The sequence below is a fragment of the Pan troglodytes genome, chromosome 5 (assembly GCF_028858775.2).
Source record: "Pan troglodytes isolate AG18354 chromosome 5, NHGRI_mPanTro3-v2.0_pri, whole genome shotgun sequence".
NCBI lineage: Eukaryota > Metazoa > Chordata > Mammalia > Primates > Hominidae > Pan > Pan troglodytes.
Genome location: NC_072403.2, coordinates 38,543,826 through 38,560,744, shown reverse-complemented (window position 1 = coordinate 38,560,744; position 16,919 = coordinate 38,543,826). Strand labels below are relative to the sequence as shown.

Below are 16,919 nucleotides of genomic sequence, written 5' to 3'. Positions count from 1 at the left end.
TTTTCTGGGAATGAAGGAGCATGGTGACTACTAATCTAGAGGCTGGAGGAAGAGCTGTCTCTGGAAATATCCCAGGCATCACTAGGGAACCAGAAGTAGACACAAGCAGAGGTGTGTTAGAAAGAGTGATGTGTAGGTTAGCTTCCGGTGGTTTAATCACCAATGGTCCAACTGAGGCAATGCATGGATGAGGAGATTGACAGGAGGAAGGAACCTGAAAATATAGATTACGAAACAAAGCTTCATTGTACAGCATATCCACTGCAGGCAGCTTGGTTTTCGTTCCAGTCTTCTGTCTTCAACGGCTATTTTCATAGAGCATGAGGAGCCGTGGGACCGGTGAGGTCTGGGCTTCTGTGCCAAGATCACCCACATTCCTCATTTCCCCTCAAATGTTCCAAATGTCCTGTATCACCTGATTTTCTATCTTCCTGCTAAAGCTTTTCCCATACTCCTACTCCTTCACTCTCCATCATCCTCCAATTCTTATCTGACTTCCACCCTGGAGTTTCACCATGGCCACTTGCTTGTGGGAGGCACTGTCTGAACACAGCTCCTGAATGCTACTGATTTGGCGCTTTCTTCAGATTCTCTAGACTGAGATTTTAAAGAGATAACTTTGTGCCAAGAGAAAGGACCTAGTTTATATGTGCCATGAAAAATTGTTATATATAACTGGTTACCTAGAAGTTGATATAAAAGAAATATGTAAGTGGCTTCACAAAGATTTTGAAAAATTTAGGGATAATTGCTTGATAAATTTTAATTAAAGGAAAACAATATTCTGGGAGCAGCATTTCTAGTTATATTACCATTGGCATTAAGGAGGCCACAGAACCTTTCAGAATATACAGTGATTCTTGATTCCTGAAGTAAATGCAGGGTAGAGTCTTGGATGGTCCTTCTGGTGACAGGGTGGCTCCTATGTTCACATTCAATTCCACTGACCAAGCACAGATTCCAAGAGATGCTGACTAGGGAAGATGATTTCTCCCTTGATTTTCACAAAGAAGGAGTCCACGACTTTTTCTTCCGCCCTGAGGGAAGAGAGAATGTCCCTTGAAGTAAGTCTCCCTACTGTAACCCTGACCGCCCCTACTAATGGCAGTGGCTTTTTAGCCCATTTACCCACTTGGGGTAAATGCTCTAATTGCTCTGTCCCCACAGAGGCTGGGCAGGTGATTCAGGTGAGACACTCGGAATAAGGATGCTTGATCTAGTTTCTTTCTTCTCTGGCCTTCTTCTGCCTGAATGCCCTGAATAATGCAGCAGGGATAGGGCCAGGGTAGACAACTGTAGAGAAGGCTGGGCCAGGCAGACACAACTGGCAGAAGCCCAAAGCAAAACCTTTCCAGTGAGGTTTTAGCCAATCAGAAAAAGGCTCTAAAGTGAAACTTGTTGCTAGCTGAAAAGTCTGTGCGAAGAGGCCTGTGAGACTGGGGAATCCCCAGGTCTGGCGTAGCAGTTGCCTCAGAATAAACCTGTGGGAAGTTTTTCCCTTAAACAGGAAGGATAGGATGCATTAGAGGCCTCTATTCTGAGGGACACTGATGTGGGGGATGAGGAAGGACATTGAGGGCACCTTCAGGTCTCTCTGCCTACTCTTCCTTGCCCCAACTCCATTCCAGGTGTGAGTATGGTTCCTCCTTTATGTGTCCATCACAGCAGTGGAGACCCTCCTTAGGCTGGGTTTACCCTGATCCTGAGTAAACCACTGCTGCTGGACGCCCAGTGGCAACTTTCCCAGTCTCAGGTGCTCTAGAATTATGCTGTGAATAATACAGAATATTGGAGTGGCTCAACGCTTTCATGTGCCACTATTGCAAATCTCTTGCTGTTGCCTCTTCCCTGCTTCTTTTTACCTGGTAAACTTATATTCTGATTTTAGATTGTATTCTCTACTTTAAAAGCAGAACCTAAAATTTTGGGAAAAGAAAGAGAGAAAGGGAGAGAAGAGAGGTGGAGATATTTATTCTCTTGGTTGGGGTCAGAAGTAATGTTTGCCAGGCATTGTTCTAATTGCTTTATAACCATTAGTACTGCCCCTAGTCACTGCCAAGAGGAGCCTGATAAGTTATGCTTATTTATAAAAACGCATTGATGTAGATATGCCCATGAGGAACTGTTAAATAAAAAATACATAGAATTGAAAAAAACCACATTGATACCTCTGCCATTTGGGATTTGATGTTTAGGGCTGGCACAGTACAATCTGTGACTCTAAACATTTTCTCCATCATTAATACTATTCAGGACCTAGGAAATGCTTCTCCACAGCTTTTGCTCTCTCTCCTCAAATCTAGACATGACTATGTCTGAATACTGTAAAGGTTTGTGTATTGTGCCTTTGCTGATACCAGATGCACCTATTTCATGGTTCAGGGAGGATTTAAACAGCTGAAGAACTTAGAAAAGGAATGTCAACTTAATTAACTTTTCAAATACTTTCACTCGGAGAGTATAAATACAATGTATTATTGCATAATGAAGAATCATTTACCAGCAGAGATGGGTGTCAATTTTTTTTGGCTTGTTTTCTTGTTCCACATATTAACCTGATAGTTATACATAACAGTTGAGGATCCTTTTGTAACATTAAACAAGTCATATTAATCTTAAATTTGTATACGTGAAGATCTAGATGTAAAATGCATGAAACATGATCCACATTTTACAAAGAGAAGCCTGGGGCAAAAATAAATTCAGTTATTTGTTGACTCTCCTAAAGCACATTAGTGGTGGAACTGCAACTCACCATTATTTCCTTCTAAAAACTTTGCTCTTTTCACCAAAACTTAAGGCTCCTCAAAGTGTGTCTAAGACAACAGCAGTAAAAATGTCTATGACAGCAATTTTCTCTCCCCTGAAATATGATCCCCACTTAATTTGCCCTATTGAAAGAATCCCAAGTATAAAAACAACTGGTTTTTAATCAATATTACAAAGATGTTTACTGTTGAATCGCATTTTTTTTTTTGGCTTCTTAAAATCCCTTAGGCATTCAGTCTTCAGCTCTTCCATAATTGAGAGGAAATTTTCACCTCAAATGTTCATCCAGTGCAATTGGAAGACGTCACAGTGCCAGGCACTGGATTGAGAACCTTCACAAAAAAAAATCTGCCCAGAGACAGATGAGGTCCTTCAGCTCCAGTGCTGATTGGTTCCTTTCCAAGGGACCATCCAATCCTACCACGCATGGAAACATCCACAGGTTTTTATTCTTTCTGCCAGGTACATCAGATCCATCAGGTCCGAGCTGTGTTGACTACCACTACTTTTCCCTTCGTCTCAATTATGTCTTGGAAAAAGGCTTTGCGGATCCCCGGAGGCCTTCGGGCAGCAACTGTGACCTTGGTGCTGGCGATGCTGAGCACCCCAGTAGCTGAGGGCAGAGACTCTCCCGGTAAGTGCAGGGCCACTGCTCTCCAGAGCCGCCACTCTGGGAACAAGCTCTCCTTGGGCTGGGGTATGGCGATGGTGATCTCGATTATCTCAGACACAATCTTTTATCAATATTTCCTCTGTTTTGGGAAAGAGAGCTATGTTGCATTCCCATTTATCTTTTAATGATGAGGTGAGGAGAATCCAATCCCATCCTACAGACTTAAGCCTGGAAGAGGAGAGAGGAGAGAAAAGAGGAGACAAAGTGTTCATTTACTACCAGTGATAGGACAAAGTGAGCATGGGGTTATTTTTGAAGATATGAATTTCTCCAAAGACACAGCATGATTTGTCATTTAGGCGTGCCCCCAAGACTGCCTGGACTAACTATTATGAGATCCTGCATTGGCAAATGTAAGGCAGCAATGGTGTCTGTAGTCCCCGTATTTGGGGAAAAGGTGTCTGTATTCCTGACTCAGTGGAGCATTTGTGGAGGCAAAATCTTGGTACTGAGGGAAGCTGACTGGCTGACCACAGACAGGGAGTCTTCAGGTTTCACTGATTTATGGGCAAATGGTGACTTGAGTGGGATTCAGAGACCCGAGTTAATGGTGGACTGAATTTAGTAGAAAGGAGGATGTAAAGAAGGGAAATAACACATATTATGAAACCACTCACTCAGACACAGAACAATACTTTATATAAATTCTCTCTCACTCCTTCTAACATCCTGTGTGTAGATATCATGATTTTCTTTTACACAATTATACTTGTGATATGGATATTCTGTTACGTAACCTGCCCGAGCTGGTGACTGCCACAGTTTAATGGGATTCTAGTTTATCAAATTCAAAAGCTTGTGCTCTTTCGGTGAATAAACGTTTCTTTCTAGGACTCAGAGATCTAGGACTCCCTTCTTTCTAACACAGAAGTGAGTGAACCTCATAGGGCACTTGGGAGGGTAAATCCAGGCATGGGAAGGAAGGTATTTTACCCAGGAACCAAGAGAATAGGCATATCAAAAGAGGACAGGTTTAATTCCTGGACCTGTCTCGTCATTCCCTTGAACTCTCAGGTTTATGTGGATAACTTTATCTCTGAGATACCCAGGAGCTCCATGGAAAAGGGGATTTCATGCGAGAACGCCCTGATCCCTCTAAGTGCAGAGGTCCATGCAAAATCAACCCGACTGCCTCTTCGCTTGGTTCACAGGCCCAGCCAGACAGGGACAGGGCTTTCCTCCCTTTCCTGCCTGTAGGAAGGCGGATTCCCGAAGACCCCCGAGAGGGCGGACAGGGCTGGGCAGAGCCCCCGGGAGGATCCCAGGTCTGCAGCGCGAGGCACAGGCCGGCGGGAACTGGAGGTCGCGCGGGCGGTTCCACAGCTCCGGGCCGGGTCAGGGCGGCGGCTGCGGGGGAGGACGGGCTGGGCTGGGCCGGACTGACCGGCCGGTGATTCCCCGCAGAGGATTTCGTGTACCAGTTTAAGGGCATGTGCTACTTCACCAACGGGACGGAGCGCGTGCGTCTTGTGACGAGATACATCTATAACCGAGAGGAGTACGTGCGCTTCGACAGCGACGTGGGGGTGTACCGGGCGGTGACGCCGCTGGGGCCGCCTGCCGCCGAGTACTGGAACAGCCAGAAGGAAGTCCTGGAGAGGACCCGGGCGGAGTTGGACACGGTGTGCAGACACAACTACCAGTTGGAGCTCCGCACGACCTTGCAGCGGCGAGGTGAGCGTCGTCGCCCCGCTGCGAGGCCCACTCTTGGCCGGGGCCCCGAGTCTCTGCGCTAGGAGGGACGAGGGGGGCGAGGCCTCTGGAACCTGAGCCGCGTTCGTTCTACCCCAGGGGACAGGAGTTGGCGGCGTGGGTGGTGGGGCAGGTGCATACGAGGGGCAGGGACCTGGGGGCAGAGCAGGGGTACAGGTAGAGTTGGTCAAACTGCCTAGTTTTGCCCCAGCCTTCCCGTCCGTCAGCCTCGCCCTCTGGCTCTGCACGTTCTCGCCTCGTGCCTTATGCGTTTGCCTCCTCATGCCTTGCCTTTGCTAAGCAGTCCTCTCTGCCCCCAATTTCTGCCCTCTTCCCCTGCCCGCCCGCCCCGCTAGCACTGCCCCACCCAGCAAGGTCCACGTGCACTGCTCATGCCGCAGGAAGCTTCAGGCTTGGCCTGGTGGAGTTAGGGCTGCTCCACAACTGTGCGCAGGGCATCCAGCAATTACAGTTGTGAAATAAGATATTTTGACTTTTGGCTTCAAATTATTATTCATCGTAATTCTGTTTTCTTAAACGGCTCTCATTCATGGCGGAGCTCTTTGAGGTGAGAGTATTTTAATCATTTCATGGCCGGTACCTGACACATTGACTGGCATGTGGTATGAGCTCAATAATCTTCTGTTAAATTAATGAATAAATGTACTCAGCTGCCCATCCACTTAGGCTCAAGAAAAACCAGAGGTAAACAGAACCTTAAAAATGGACTTTTATTAATTATTTTCTATCATTTTGCTTAATTCTTTAAAGTAAACTCTTACTGACTTGGATCTAAATAGTTTGTGAATACAAAGTCTGAGGAAAAAAGTGTTTGCTAAAAATAAAAACAACACTTGAATGATGTTTGTAAGGCAGTTTTAATTTCTTAGAAAAGCTGAACAAATGGTACAATGCAAAGAGCAGAAGTTTTGGAATAAATAGATTGAAGCCATTAAGTTATTGGATAAAAATAGTTTCAGGTTGCTTTTGGCCTAGGTTCTCCCCTCCCCCCATCACTATCCACTTCAGGAATAAACATTCTGAAAGTTAATTTTACCCATATAGTGAGCACTTATTTCTAAGTTGCCTTATCAAATACCATCTATGTTATGTCATTTAATCTCGCAGTTGCCTGTGCATTAGAGATTAGTATCACCACTTTATATATCCTAATATTAGTACATGATAAACACTTTAAGTAATCAGCCCACAATTACTCACCAAGACCTTAAGCCTCCCAAAGTACACAACATTCTTACCTTCCTCACTACACATCTGTAGAGTCAAAGGGACATAAAGCCTTGTTAAAGCCAGTTTTGACCAGAAGCAGCAATGGTCTCTTCCTGTTTGATCTCCATGTTAATGGGACAAAATGATACTTTCAAGGCATTGAAAATTTATGATTAATCAATCAAATTTATGATTAATCAATCCCTAGTCTGACTCCAGTCAGATTCACAAAACTGTTAGTTTACTTTATACTCCCTTGCCTTCTTTTGACTCACATCATAGTGCCAGCAAGTACTTATATTTTTGCTATTTCAGTTCTATTTCCATAAAATTTATTTTATCATCTTTTCTCATAAATTTGTGCCCTCTATTTTTACTCCCAATCTGTGTAAGATGAACAAATCTTATAAGACCACATAGCTGACTGTGATTTCAGGTGGACTCCAGGAAGGAGAACCAAAGAAAAGTTCAAGTCCAAGCAGAAACCGTGATTCCTTCCGGATGATGGCTCGTGAGTGCCATTTAATAGGGGTGCCACCTGCTGTCCTCAGCAAATCCCAGCTATATGTATATGTTTGCATTACAGGCTCATTAACCTAGGCTGACCTCTGCAAGGATCTCAGAATATTTTCTACAGAGAACATACAATGATAATATCTGATTTTAGGACAAAAAAGTAATTCTCAACAGCAAGGGAATGGAGTAGGGTAGACAGCTAGTAATTAAACTCACTTGTGTGTTAAAAATAAATTAAGGAAAAAAGAAAATGAGAGAACATATGACTAAATAAAGAAAGCATACATTAAATATTTACTATAGTTTTACACTAAGAGAATAAAGGAAATGCAATAAAGTGGCCTGAAAGGTAAAGGATGAGATGTGTAAAAGAGGCAGGGAAAGATGTGTCATTTTTTTTTTTTACTATGAGCAGCAATCTGAGAAGATAAAGGAATCGAGTTATGGGCAAACATGATGTTTGATCAGTGTTATTTGTTTTCAAGGCCTGCCTACTTTTTTTTCAAATATTACAAACTTTTGAAGTCACATTCTTTTTGTTTTTTGCTGTCTGTTACTAGATCGCACATTCTGTAAAGGCAGGGACCGTGGTATGTTGTTTATCTTTGGATTCTCAGTGATTGTCATATTTATATGTGCTGAATGAATCTTAATCCAAGACTTGGACTCCAGGTATCTTTCCACTCCGGTTCCAAGGAGGGACCCTTCCCAATGGTAGACGTGCTGTGTAGTCTCACATCTCACTCCTGTCTTTTCCTGTCTGTTACTGCCCTCAGTGGAGCCCACAGTGACCATCTCCCCATCCAGGACAGAGGCCCTCAACCACCACAACCTGCTGGTCTGCTCAGTGACAGATTTCTATCCAGGCCAGATCAAAGTCCGATGGTTTCGGAATGACCAGGAGGAGACAACCGGCGTTGTGTCCACCCCCCTTATTAGGAACGGTGACTGGACCTTCCAGATCCTGGTGATGCTGGAAATGACTCCCCAGCATGGAGATGTCTACACCTGCCACGTGGAGCACCCCAGCCTCCAGAACCCCATCACCGTGGAGTGGCGTAAGGGGATATTGAGTTTCTGTTACTATGGGCCCCACAAGACAAAGGGCAGAGTTCATTCTGACCCATCCCTTCCCATCTCTTATCCCTGATGTCACTACTGAGCTGGGAATCACAGGAGACTAGAGCACCTCTTGCTCCATGGCAAGTGCATCAGAAGAATCCTGATCTCATCACCTTTCCAGATGCTAGGGAAATTACTCTACATACTGTTTCTCTGGATCCCAGTCCTGATAGCTCGGAGGGACTGATCATTAGGGCTGGTGACTGGGATCTTAGGGTTTAAGGTTATGGATGAGTTCCTGAGGAGTGGAGATCTGCTTCCCCACTCTCTCACCTACTCACTGTACCCAAGGACCTATTGGCTAGCCTTTCCTCCCTTAGGGGTGGTCTGAATGGAGAACTAGTTTCCTTTGACGCCTTCACCTCCTGAATCTCAGACTGGACTTCAGCTCCTCAGCAGGAATGCTATGGGGTGTGGAGACAAACACTGACACTCAGGCTCTGCTTCTTAGGGGCTCAGTCTGAATCTGCCCAGAGCAAGATGCTGAGTGGCGTTGGAGGCTTCGTGCTGGGGCTGATCTTCCTCGGGCTGGGCCTTATTATCCATCACAGGAGTCAGAAAGGTGAGGAACCCCAAGGGAAAAGGGGAAGATGGGCTGTGACCCAGACCCTCTGTTCAGGGAGGTCCTGTCTCTAGATGTGGCTCTTTCCTCCTGACCCCGAGAGGAAGAAAGCTGAGCTGGAGGTGGGAGGAGACAGGACAAGATTGGAGGAGGCATTGGAATCTGATTTTACTAGTTGAAAGGTAGCCCTGTCACACAGCTCACTGACAGAGCTTATTGCAGGTCATCCTTACTGTTCATCATTGTCTCATTGGCTCCTTTCCAAAAGCTTCCTCCATTAAGAGGGTCAGAGCCTCGGCCTCCTTGCCTTCTAGTGACAATTTCCTTTGTTTTAGGGGATTTTAAATTAGGGTGCTTAAGGCCTTGAAGGACATGGGTGGGAAGAGAATATAACTCTAATTAAGTCACATGTGTCATTTTCCTTTGGGGTGAGAGACTGGCTGTTTGTGTAATGAGACCTTTCTCTGCATAACTTCCTTTTGTAAGACCTCAAGGGCATCCACCAGCAGGTGATATTTCAGCCATGATCCAGTGTCGGGGAGCACAGGTGTAAGAGGGAAGAGCATGAGCTGAATGTACCTGACCACAATCGTCTCTGTTCGTGGTATATTTGCTGCTATGAGGATCAAGACTTAGGGGCGAAGTTTGCCAGTTTCTAGGAAACTGCCAGAGGTTGTTCCCCAGAACCAAGCCTTAACTTTGGTGGCATCTTCTTGTGAAATGTGGAGCCAGAACCACAGCTTAAATGTTAGACACTAGGATGATGCCCATTTTGTGCCATATTTTGGTGGCTACTGCCTGTAGGCATTTTCCAGTGACTGAAAGAGACTTCTAGTGGTAGGGATGAGGTATCATCCAATTTCCTAAAAAGACCGAACCCTTCATATTCCCCAGAAGAGTAACAGCTATTCCCCCACCTCCCACACATCTGCATCAAGCTGAATTTCTGTGTCCTCATGAGCTAATTTCACCTTGGTGCATATCTTGGGGGAGGTGACAATACACCCTGGACCTCAGCTTTCTCTGAAGCTGCAGGGGGCCCCTGAGGGGTGAGATGGCAGGCCCACCAGCGTACCCTGTGCTGATCACTTCTCTTCTCTCTTCTCCAGGGCTCCTGCACTGACTCCTGAGACTATTTTAACTGGGATTGGTTATCACTGTTCTGTAATGCCTGCTTGTCCCTGCCCAGAATTCCCAACTGCCTGTGTCAGCTTGTCCCCCTGAGATCAGAGTCCTACAGTGGCTGTCACACAGCCACCAGGTCATCTCCTTTCATCCCCACCCCAAGGCGCTGGCTGTGACTGCTTCCTGCACTGACCCAGAGCCTCTGCCTGTGCACGGCCAGCTGCGTCTACTCAGGTCCCAAGGGATGTCTGTTTCTATTCTCTCCTCAGACTGCTCAAGAGAAGCACATGAAAACCATTACCTGACTTTAGAGCTTTTTTACATAATTAAACATGATCCTGAGTTATCCATATTCTGAACTTTCTTAATTGAGCAGCGGCAGGAAATCACTGCAGAATGAAGGAACATACCTTGAGGTGACCCAGACAACCTGTGGCCAGAAGGAGGGTTGTACCTTGAAAAGACACTGAAAGAATTTGGGGTACAAAGTCAGGGTGAGCAGAGGAGGTAGAAAATCAACTCAGTTGTCACATCATTCATGGTTCTTTCATATTGATGTTCAGTGCAGTGGCCTGAGACTATCGCAGCCTCTCTTCTGGTTTGGTGAGTGCTGTGTAAGTAAGCATGGTGGAATTGTTTGGGGACAGATATGGTGTTTCAAACATTCTGGCAAGTCGCATCAATCAAGAATAATTTTTACTTTTAAGAAAGCGTAACCAGCAATAAAAATACTATTTTTGATTCTAAATGATAGAAACCCAGATATATTTTGTTCATGGTACAAAGGAAGCCTAGAGTCAAGTTGATTTCAGAAGTGACTAGTTCCAGATACACAATGAGATCTTCACCTCTCTCTTTCTGTTATATTTCTATCTGTGAATCTGTCTCTCTTTCTCTGTGTCTCTTTGTCCCTGTATAGTTCTTTCTGTGTGTCTCTCTGCATCTTTGTCTGTGACCCCTTGTTGTGTCTTTCACTACATTGTTGCCTTTCTATTTTTCTAATCCATTGTCACTATTTATCTGCATTTTTTCTGTCTCTGTGTTTCTTTTTGCACCTATTTTTCTGTATTTCTCTTCCTTATCGCTTCACATCTTATCTCATCTCTCTCTCTTGCTCTGTGTGTGTGTGTGTGTGTCTGTTTGTCTGTCTCTGTTATATATGTTTCTAGAATGTCTACCAGAGTTTTAACAGCTTTAGGAAAGATTCTGATTGGCCAAGCCTGGGTAACATGCACACCTCACACACACCATCCTGTGCACAGGATGCTGACAGCCAGCGTGCTCATCCCTCTTATTAGGAAGGAGGACTGGATTTTCCAGATTCTTGTGGTGCTGGATGTCTACACCAGCCATGTGGAGCACCTCAGCCTCCACAGCCTCCTCACAGTGGAGGGGCAGTTTGGGGCAGTTTGTTTCTTGTGGAGCCCACAGGACAAATGGCAGAGCTCCCTGTGGTTCTAGGGTCCCTCATTGGGGGTGCCTGTTCACAGTCATTCCACTCCTTGTCTGAGCTCCGTTTGTCATTGACATTGTATGATGTCATTGACATTGTAACCTGTTGATTGCTGATGACACTCTTTTCCCGGTTATGAGGGAGGTCACTACACACTGTGACCCCTTTGATATGGGTCCAGCCCTGAATCTGGTCTACATCTCAGTCTCTGAGTTTCGTCATGAAGACAGAGTCTGGGAGCTTCTGCGAGGTTATGGAAGGCCATGACCCTGAAAGCAGACACCCCATCTTCCTTTCTCCCTCACCCACACACTGGGCCTGAGGAGCCTTTGGCAGGCTCTTCCTTCTTATGGACAAGGTCAGAGTGGAGAACTAGGTCTCCTTGGGACCTTCATCTCCTACACTCCAGGCTGTCATGCAGGTCCTCAGACAGGGACACTAGCGCAGAAAGAGGCACCAACACTTGAGATTCTGTTCCCCAGGGTTATGGTCTGAATTTTCCCCAAGCAAAATTCTGAATGGAGTCAAAAGTTTTGTGCCGATTTTGTCCTCTTCCTCAGGGTGGGCACTGTCATTCACCATAGGGATCAAAAGGGAGTAACACTTTTGGGGAAATGGGGAAGGCATGTGCTGGGTTGTCCAGCATGTCCTCAGTCTCTGTGTGTAGCTCCTGGCTTTTGACCCTGCAAAGGGAAGAGGCAGGGCTAGGGATTGAACAAGACTCAAAGTTTAGGGGAACATCGAGATCTGATTTTTCTAGCTGAAGCATAAGCCCTATAATCGGGGTGGGTGATAGATTATATTCTAGGACATTCTTACAGTTCAACATTGTCACACTGAGCACACATGCTGGAAGATTCTTTATTAACGAGAGGGTCAAAATCGTCTTCTCTTTCTTCCATTGACAGTTTCATAGAAACAACTATGTTTTGCACCCAGATTTCATTGGATAGTATAATCTTTAATGGATAATTAATTAAAATAATAAGTACATCGTCTATAAATAAGTTTGCTAACACAAAGAACTGAGTCTTAGTCAGCATATAACTTGGAGGAAAGCGTGTGGGTGTTCTAGAGGACAACCTACCAGTCTTGAGCATTTGTCCTTACCTTAGATAATAACAGTATAACTTTTGGAGACAGTGATGCTTACCAGTATTCCAAAGCTCCTGTACATTTCTCAGTCTTTTCTGCTGTTAGGTTGGGGACATTTGACTAACAGTAACCAATGGAACTTGCAAGTAGGTGCATGGTGGTGTATGAGATGCTGGAAACTCCATAATCTGAGTCATTTGAATAACTGTGGAATTAAGTCTCCTTATTGAGTTAAGTCACTGAGATCTACTTTTTACTGTGGGTTAAGATCTTATTGCAACATAACCTTGCCCTTCCTGATTATCAGGAAATGTTTAACTTAAGGAAGAAGAGAGTCCTTAAGTTAATAGGGTGAATCAACTGAGTTAATGGAAGTTAAGAGATGATTTTTTAAAACAAATTAAAAAAATAAAAAAACAGAAAACTTTATTTGAACAAGAAAAAGTTAAGGATGTTACACTTCAAAAGAATTTTGAACTCATTAATTATTTTTAATTGACAAATCACTGTGTATTTACAGGGTACTGTGTGATTTTTTTGATACATGTGATTAAACCAGGCTAATTAACATATCCATCACTTCACTTTTTGGTGGTATGAATATTTAAAATCTCTCTCTGCAATTTTCAAATATACAATACAGTTGGCCCTCTATATCTGTGAGTTTCACATCCTCTGATTCATTCAACTGTGGGTTGAAAATATTTAGAAAAAAATGAAAACTAACAATATAACTATAAAAATAATTCCAAATCAAAAACAATAAAGCATAACAACTATTTTCATAGCATTTACATTACATTGGGTATTCTAAGTATAATCTGGAGATGATTTAAAGTATACAGGAGGATAGGCTTAGGTTATATGCAAAAACTAAGACATTTTTAGTAAGGGACCTGAGCATTCTCAGATTTTGGTATACAGAGAGGGTACTGGAACAAATCCCTCGTGGATGCCGAGGGACGACTGTACATTATTATTAACCGTAGTCACTATGCTTCACAATCGATCTCCAGTACTTATTCCTCCTGCCTAACTGAAACTTTGTACTTTTTTTCTGAAACGGGGTCTAGGTCTGGCTGGGGTGCAGTGGTACGATCACAGCTCACTGCAGCCTTCACTTCCTGGGCTCAATCCATCCTCCCACTTCAGTCTCTGGAGTAGCTGGGACTACTGGCATGTGTGACCATGCCTGGCTAGTTTTTGTATTTTTTGTAAAGATAGGGTTTCACCATGCTGCCAAGCTGGTCTTGAACTCCTGCGCTCAACCAATCTACCTGCCTCAGCCTCCCAAAGTGGTGGGATTATAGGCATGAGCCACCACACCTTGCCCTTCTTTGTACCTTTTGACCAACATCTTCTCATTCCTCCTTGTCCCCCTCCCTGCTACCCCCACTCCCCGACCTGCCATGATTTTGACTTTTTTAGATTCCACAGGTAAGTGAGGTCATGCAGTATTTGTCTTTCTGTGCCTGGCTTATTTCACTTAACATAATGTCTTCCAGGTTCATCCATGTTGTAAAAAATGTAAAAGATTTCCTTCTTTTACAAGGCTGAATAGTATTCCATTGTGAATATGGACCACAGTTTCCTTATACACTCATCTGCTGATTGAGACTTAGGTTGTTAACATCTCCTGGCCATTGTGAGTAGTGCTGCGATGAACATGGGAACACAAATACCTCTTTGATACACTGATTTCATTTTCTTTGCAGATGTACCCAGCAGTGGAATTGCTGGATGATGTGGTAGTTCTATTTTTATTTTTTAAATAGATGATGAATTAAAAAAAAAAAAACATTTATTTGGGTGGGGCGCTGTGGCTCACGCCTGTAATCCCAGTACTTTGGAAGGCCGAAGTGGGCAGATCACTAGGTCAGGAGTTCAAGACAAACCTGGCCAACATAGTGAAACCCCGTCTCTACTAAAAATACAAAAATTAGCTGGGCATGGTGGCATTCTCCTGTAGTCCCAGCTATTTGGGAGGCTGAGGTGGGAGAATTGCTCGAACCCAGGAGGCGGAGGTTGCAGTGAGCCGAGACCACACCATTTCACTCCTGCCTGGGTGACAGAGCGAGACTGCAAAATAAAACTATATATATATTTTGTTTTTTGTTTGTTTTCTTCTACATGAATATATACGTATTCCCAGGAACTAGAACACCGTTTCTGTTGTGGATGCTGTTCTGTTCTACCTAAACTCCTCCCTTTGGGACTGAAGGATTTATTCTCTCATTGCTGGGAATGTTGCTGGCTGACAGCCCTTAGCTGTCAGTCATCCCCCAGAATTGCTTTAGGTGATGAAAGCAGCCTCATCAGATTTTACTCCACTTCCCAGGAAGAACCCACCTATAATGACTGGTCAGTGTTGGGGTATAAATGTCCTAAACCCTTTCCCTAAATTAAGCCAAATCTGAAGGGATCTTACAGCTTCAGAACTCCCTGGGGGTTAGGATGAAGACTTTTTGACTGAATGATAGTCCAATTTCTAAAACCCTGCTTTAATTCATGAGCCATCTTACATAATTCTTTTGGTTACAAATGTAATTTAAATGTAGTGATCTTTGTGATTTCTTCCTTAACTATGGGCAATGTCTCTTTTCTGCTTCTTGGGAGATGAAGTTATTGGCATTGATACCCTTCCTTTCCCCTCCCCTTTATGCTTCCACTTGCCAAAATGAGATACAGGCACCCTTTCTTCAATATTGTCAAAGCTGACAATTTTGACATTCTGCTGTAACAATAAGCATACTTGGGCTTTGCTCGTAGCTTAATTCTAAAAATTGAAAAAAATAGTTTATCATTTTCTAAATATCACTCATGTATCAGACGTTCTTTGCTTGCCAAGGAACTGCTGTAATACGATCCCTTTTCAGTGAGGTCCTGGGTTAAATTCAGTTTTCTGTATTCCTTATCTTCCCATTTCCTGATTAACAATTTCACTTTACTAAGTAATATTCTTAGTCAACTTCTAATAAAACTATGTGTGGTAGGTACAATTTTTGCCCCTTCATATTTCTTGATTTAGGTTTCCAACCTTCCTATTAAATTTTCCGATTGTTTATTGCATTCTATTATTACTTTTACAGATTAAGAATTCTAATTAGAAAGACTTTAAACTTGTTTGCTGTTACATGAGCTTTGCATATTAAATCTGTGATAATTTTCATGTTATTTTATTCTCATCTTCTCTTTCGTGTTGTAAGAGTTTCTCAAACATTTGCTCTGACTGCCTCAACCTTGTCCCTTACCTACTGTATACCACCTTATTTCATCTCAAGATACACTTCTTCGAGCCACCTCTAATCTCCCCCAAATTATACCTGGTTCCTGTGCAACACTCTCTCACTTCACCTTGTTCTCTTTTCCTTTATAAATTATTCAGAGTTTGTAATTATATGTTTGTGGAATTACGTAATATATGTATATTTCTTCCCACTAGAGTGTAAGTTCTATGAAGACAATGAATGTATCTCTTTTCACATTATTTTAATGATACGTATAACAAAGTATGGTACTTATTGCTATAATGGTACTCAAAGACCATTTTTGCAGTTTTGATGAATTAAGGAATATATAAACAAGTCTGGGGGCTTAGTACAGCCAATAATAAAGGAAAAAGTACTTTGCTTTCCTTTGCTATTATTAGTTCTTGCATACACATTCTTTAGAGTTGCATTTTTGAGAGGTTCCTATAGTCTTAGGCAGGATTTGGATACTTAGGATTTCCTAACTGTGATAAAAATGAGAAAAGCCTAAAAACTAACATAACTTCAAACAGAATGTTTCTCTGCCTATGTTTATGGGACTTTCCTGGAATGCATTTTTTAAAAAACTTTGTATTACAGAAAACTTCAACAGTGTTAGAGAGAAGAGTGCCATGTTTTAACAGCCAAGCTTTAACAATGATCAATTCATGGGCAATTTTGTAAACCCACCCAATTAATCATACATGCACACTGGGTTATTCTGAAGATACTTTCAGATACCATACTTCATTCATAATTATTTTATTATGAAAATCTAAAGTATAATGACTTTTTAGAAACATAATAGCAATGCTATTACCACACTAAAATTAGCTATTTCCTTAATACAGTCAGTGTCAATTTTTCTGATTGCCTCATATCAATATGGTTCATATATTTCTTCAGCCTTTTAAAAATGTATAGCTTCTCTTCTCTTCTCTTCTCTTCTTTCTCTCTCTCTCTTTCTCTCTGTCTGTCTTTGAATTGTTGCTGAAAAAATGGAGTTATCTAGTGGAAGTTCCCATATTCTGAATCTTGTTGGTTTCATGCCTGTGGTGTCATTCGCTGTGGGATTTGTTAGTTGGACTCCAGAAAATAACAATAACACTAATTGTTAACACCTACTGACTACTTACTATGTGCCAGTACAGACTGTAAGTAAAATAAAATGTTTAATTCTTCAAATCCCTAGTTTGTTTGTGGCAAGTACAAACCTGAAATATTTCATGTGATTTTTAAAATTTTGTAAAATTCATTTATTTATTTATTTATTTTTAGAGGTAGGGTCTTGCTCTGTTGCCTAGGCTGGAGCGAGCACAGTGGCACAATCCTAGCCCTCTGAAGCCCTGAACTCCTGGGTTCGCTCCTCTCGTCTCAGCCTCCAGAGTAGCTGGGATTACAGGCGCGCCACCATGCGCTAATTTATTTTTATGT

General features: G+C 43.0%; 1 protein-coding gene across 5 annotated transcripts; it reads left to right on the top strand.

Moving 5' to 3' along the window:
• The first annotated feature begins 1,420 nt into the window (after positions 1–1,420).
• LOC100616520 (HLA class II histocompatibility antigen, DQ beta 1 chain) lies at positions 1,421–10,041 on the top strand. Of its 5 annotated transcripts, none has more exons than XM_063812366.1 (7): positions 1,450–1,628; positions 3,232–3,403; positions 4,594–4,707; positions 4,847–5,116; positions 7,657–7,938; positions 8,454–8,564; positions 9,674–10,041. In XM_063812366.1, the coding sequence occupies exons 1-7, from the start codon at positions 1,551–1,553 to the stop codon at positions 9,685–9,687; spliced, it is 1,041 nt and encodes a 346-aa protein (XP_063668436.1). In that variant the 5' UTR covers positions 1,450–1,550; the 3' UTR covers positions 9,688–10,041. The 5 variants fall into 5 exon arrangements, with proteins under 5 accessions (XP_003339166.1, XP_063668437.1, XP_063668436.1 ...); XM_016955230.3 differs by having other exon boundaries at positions 1,473–1,865; XM_003339118.5 differs by lacking the exon at positions 4,594–4,707 and having other exon boundaries at positions 1,421–1,865.
• The last annotated feature ends 6,878 nt before the right edge of the window (positions 10,042–16,919 follow it).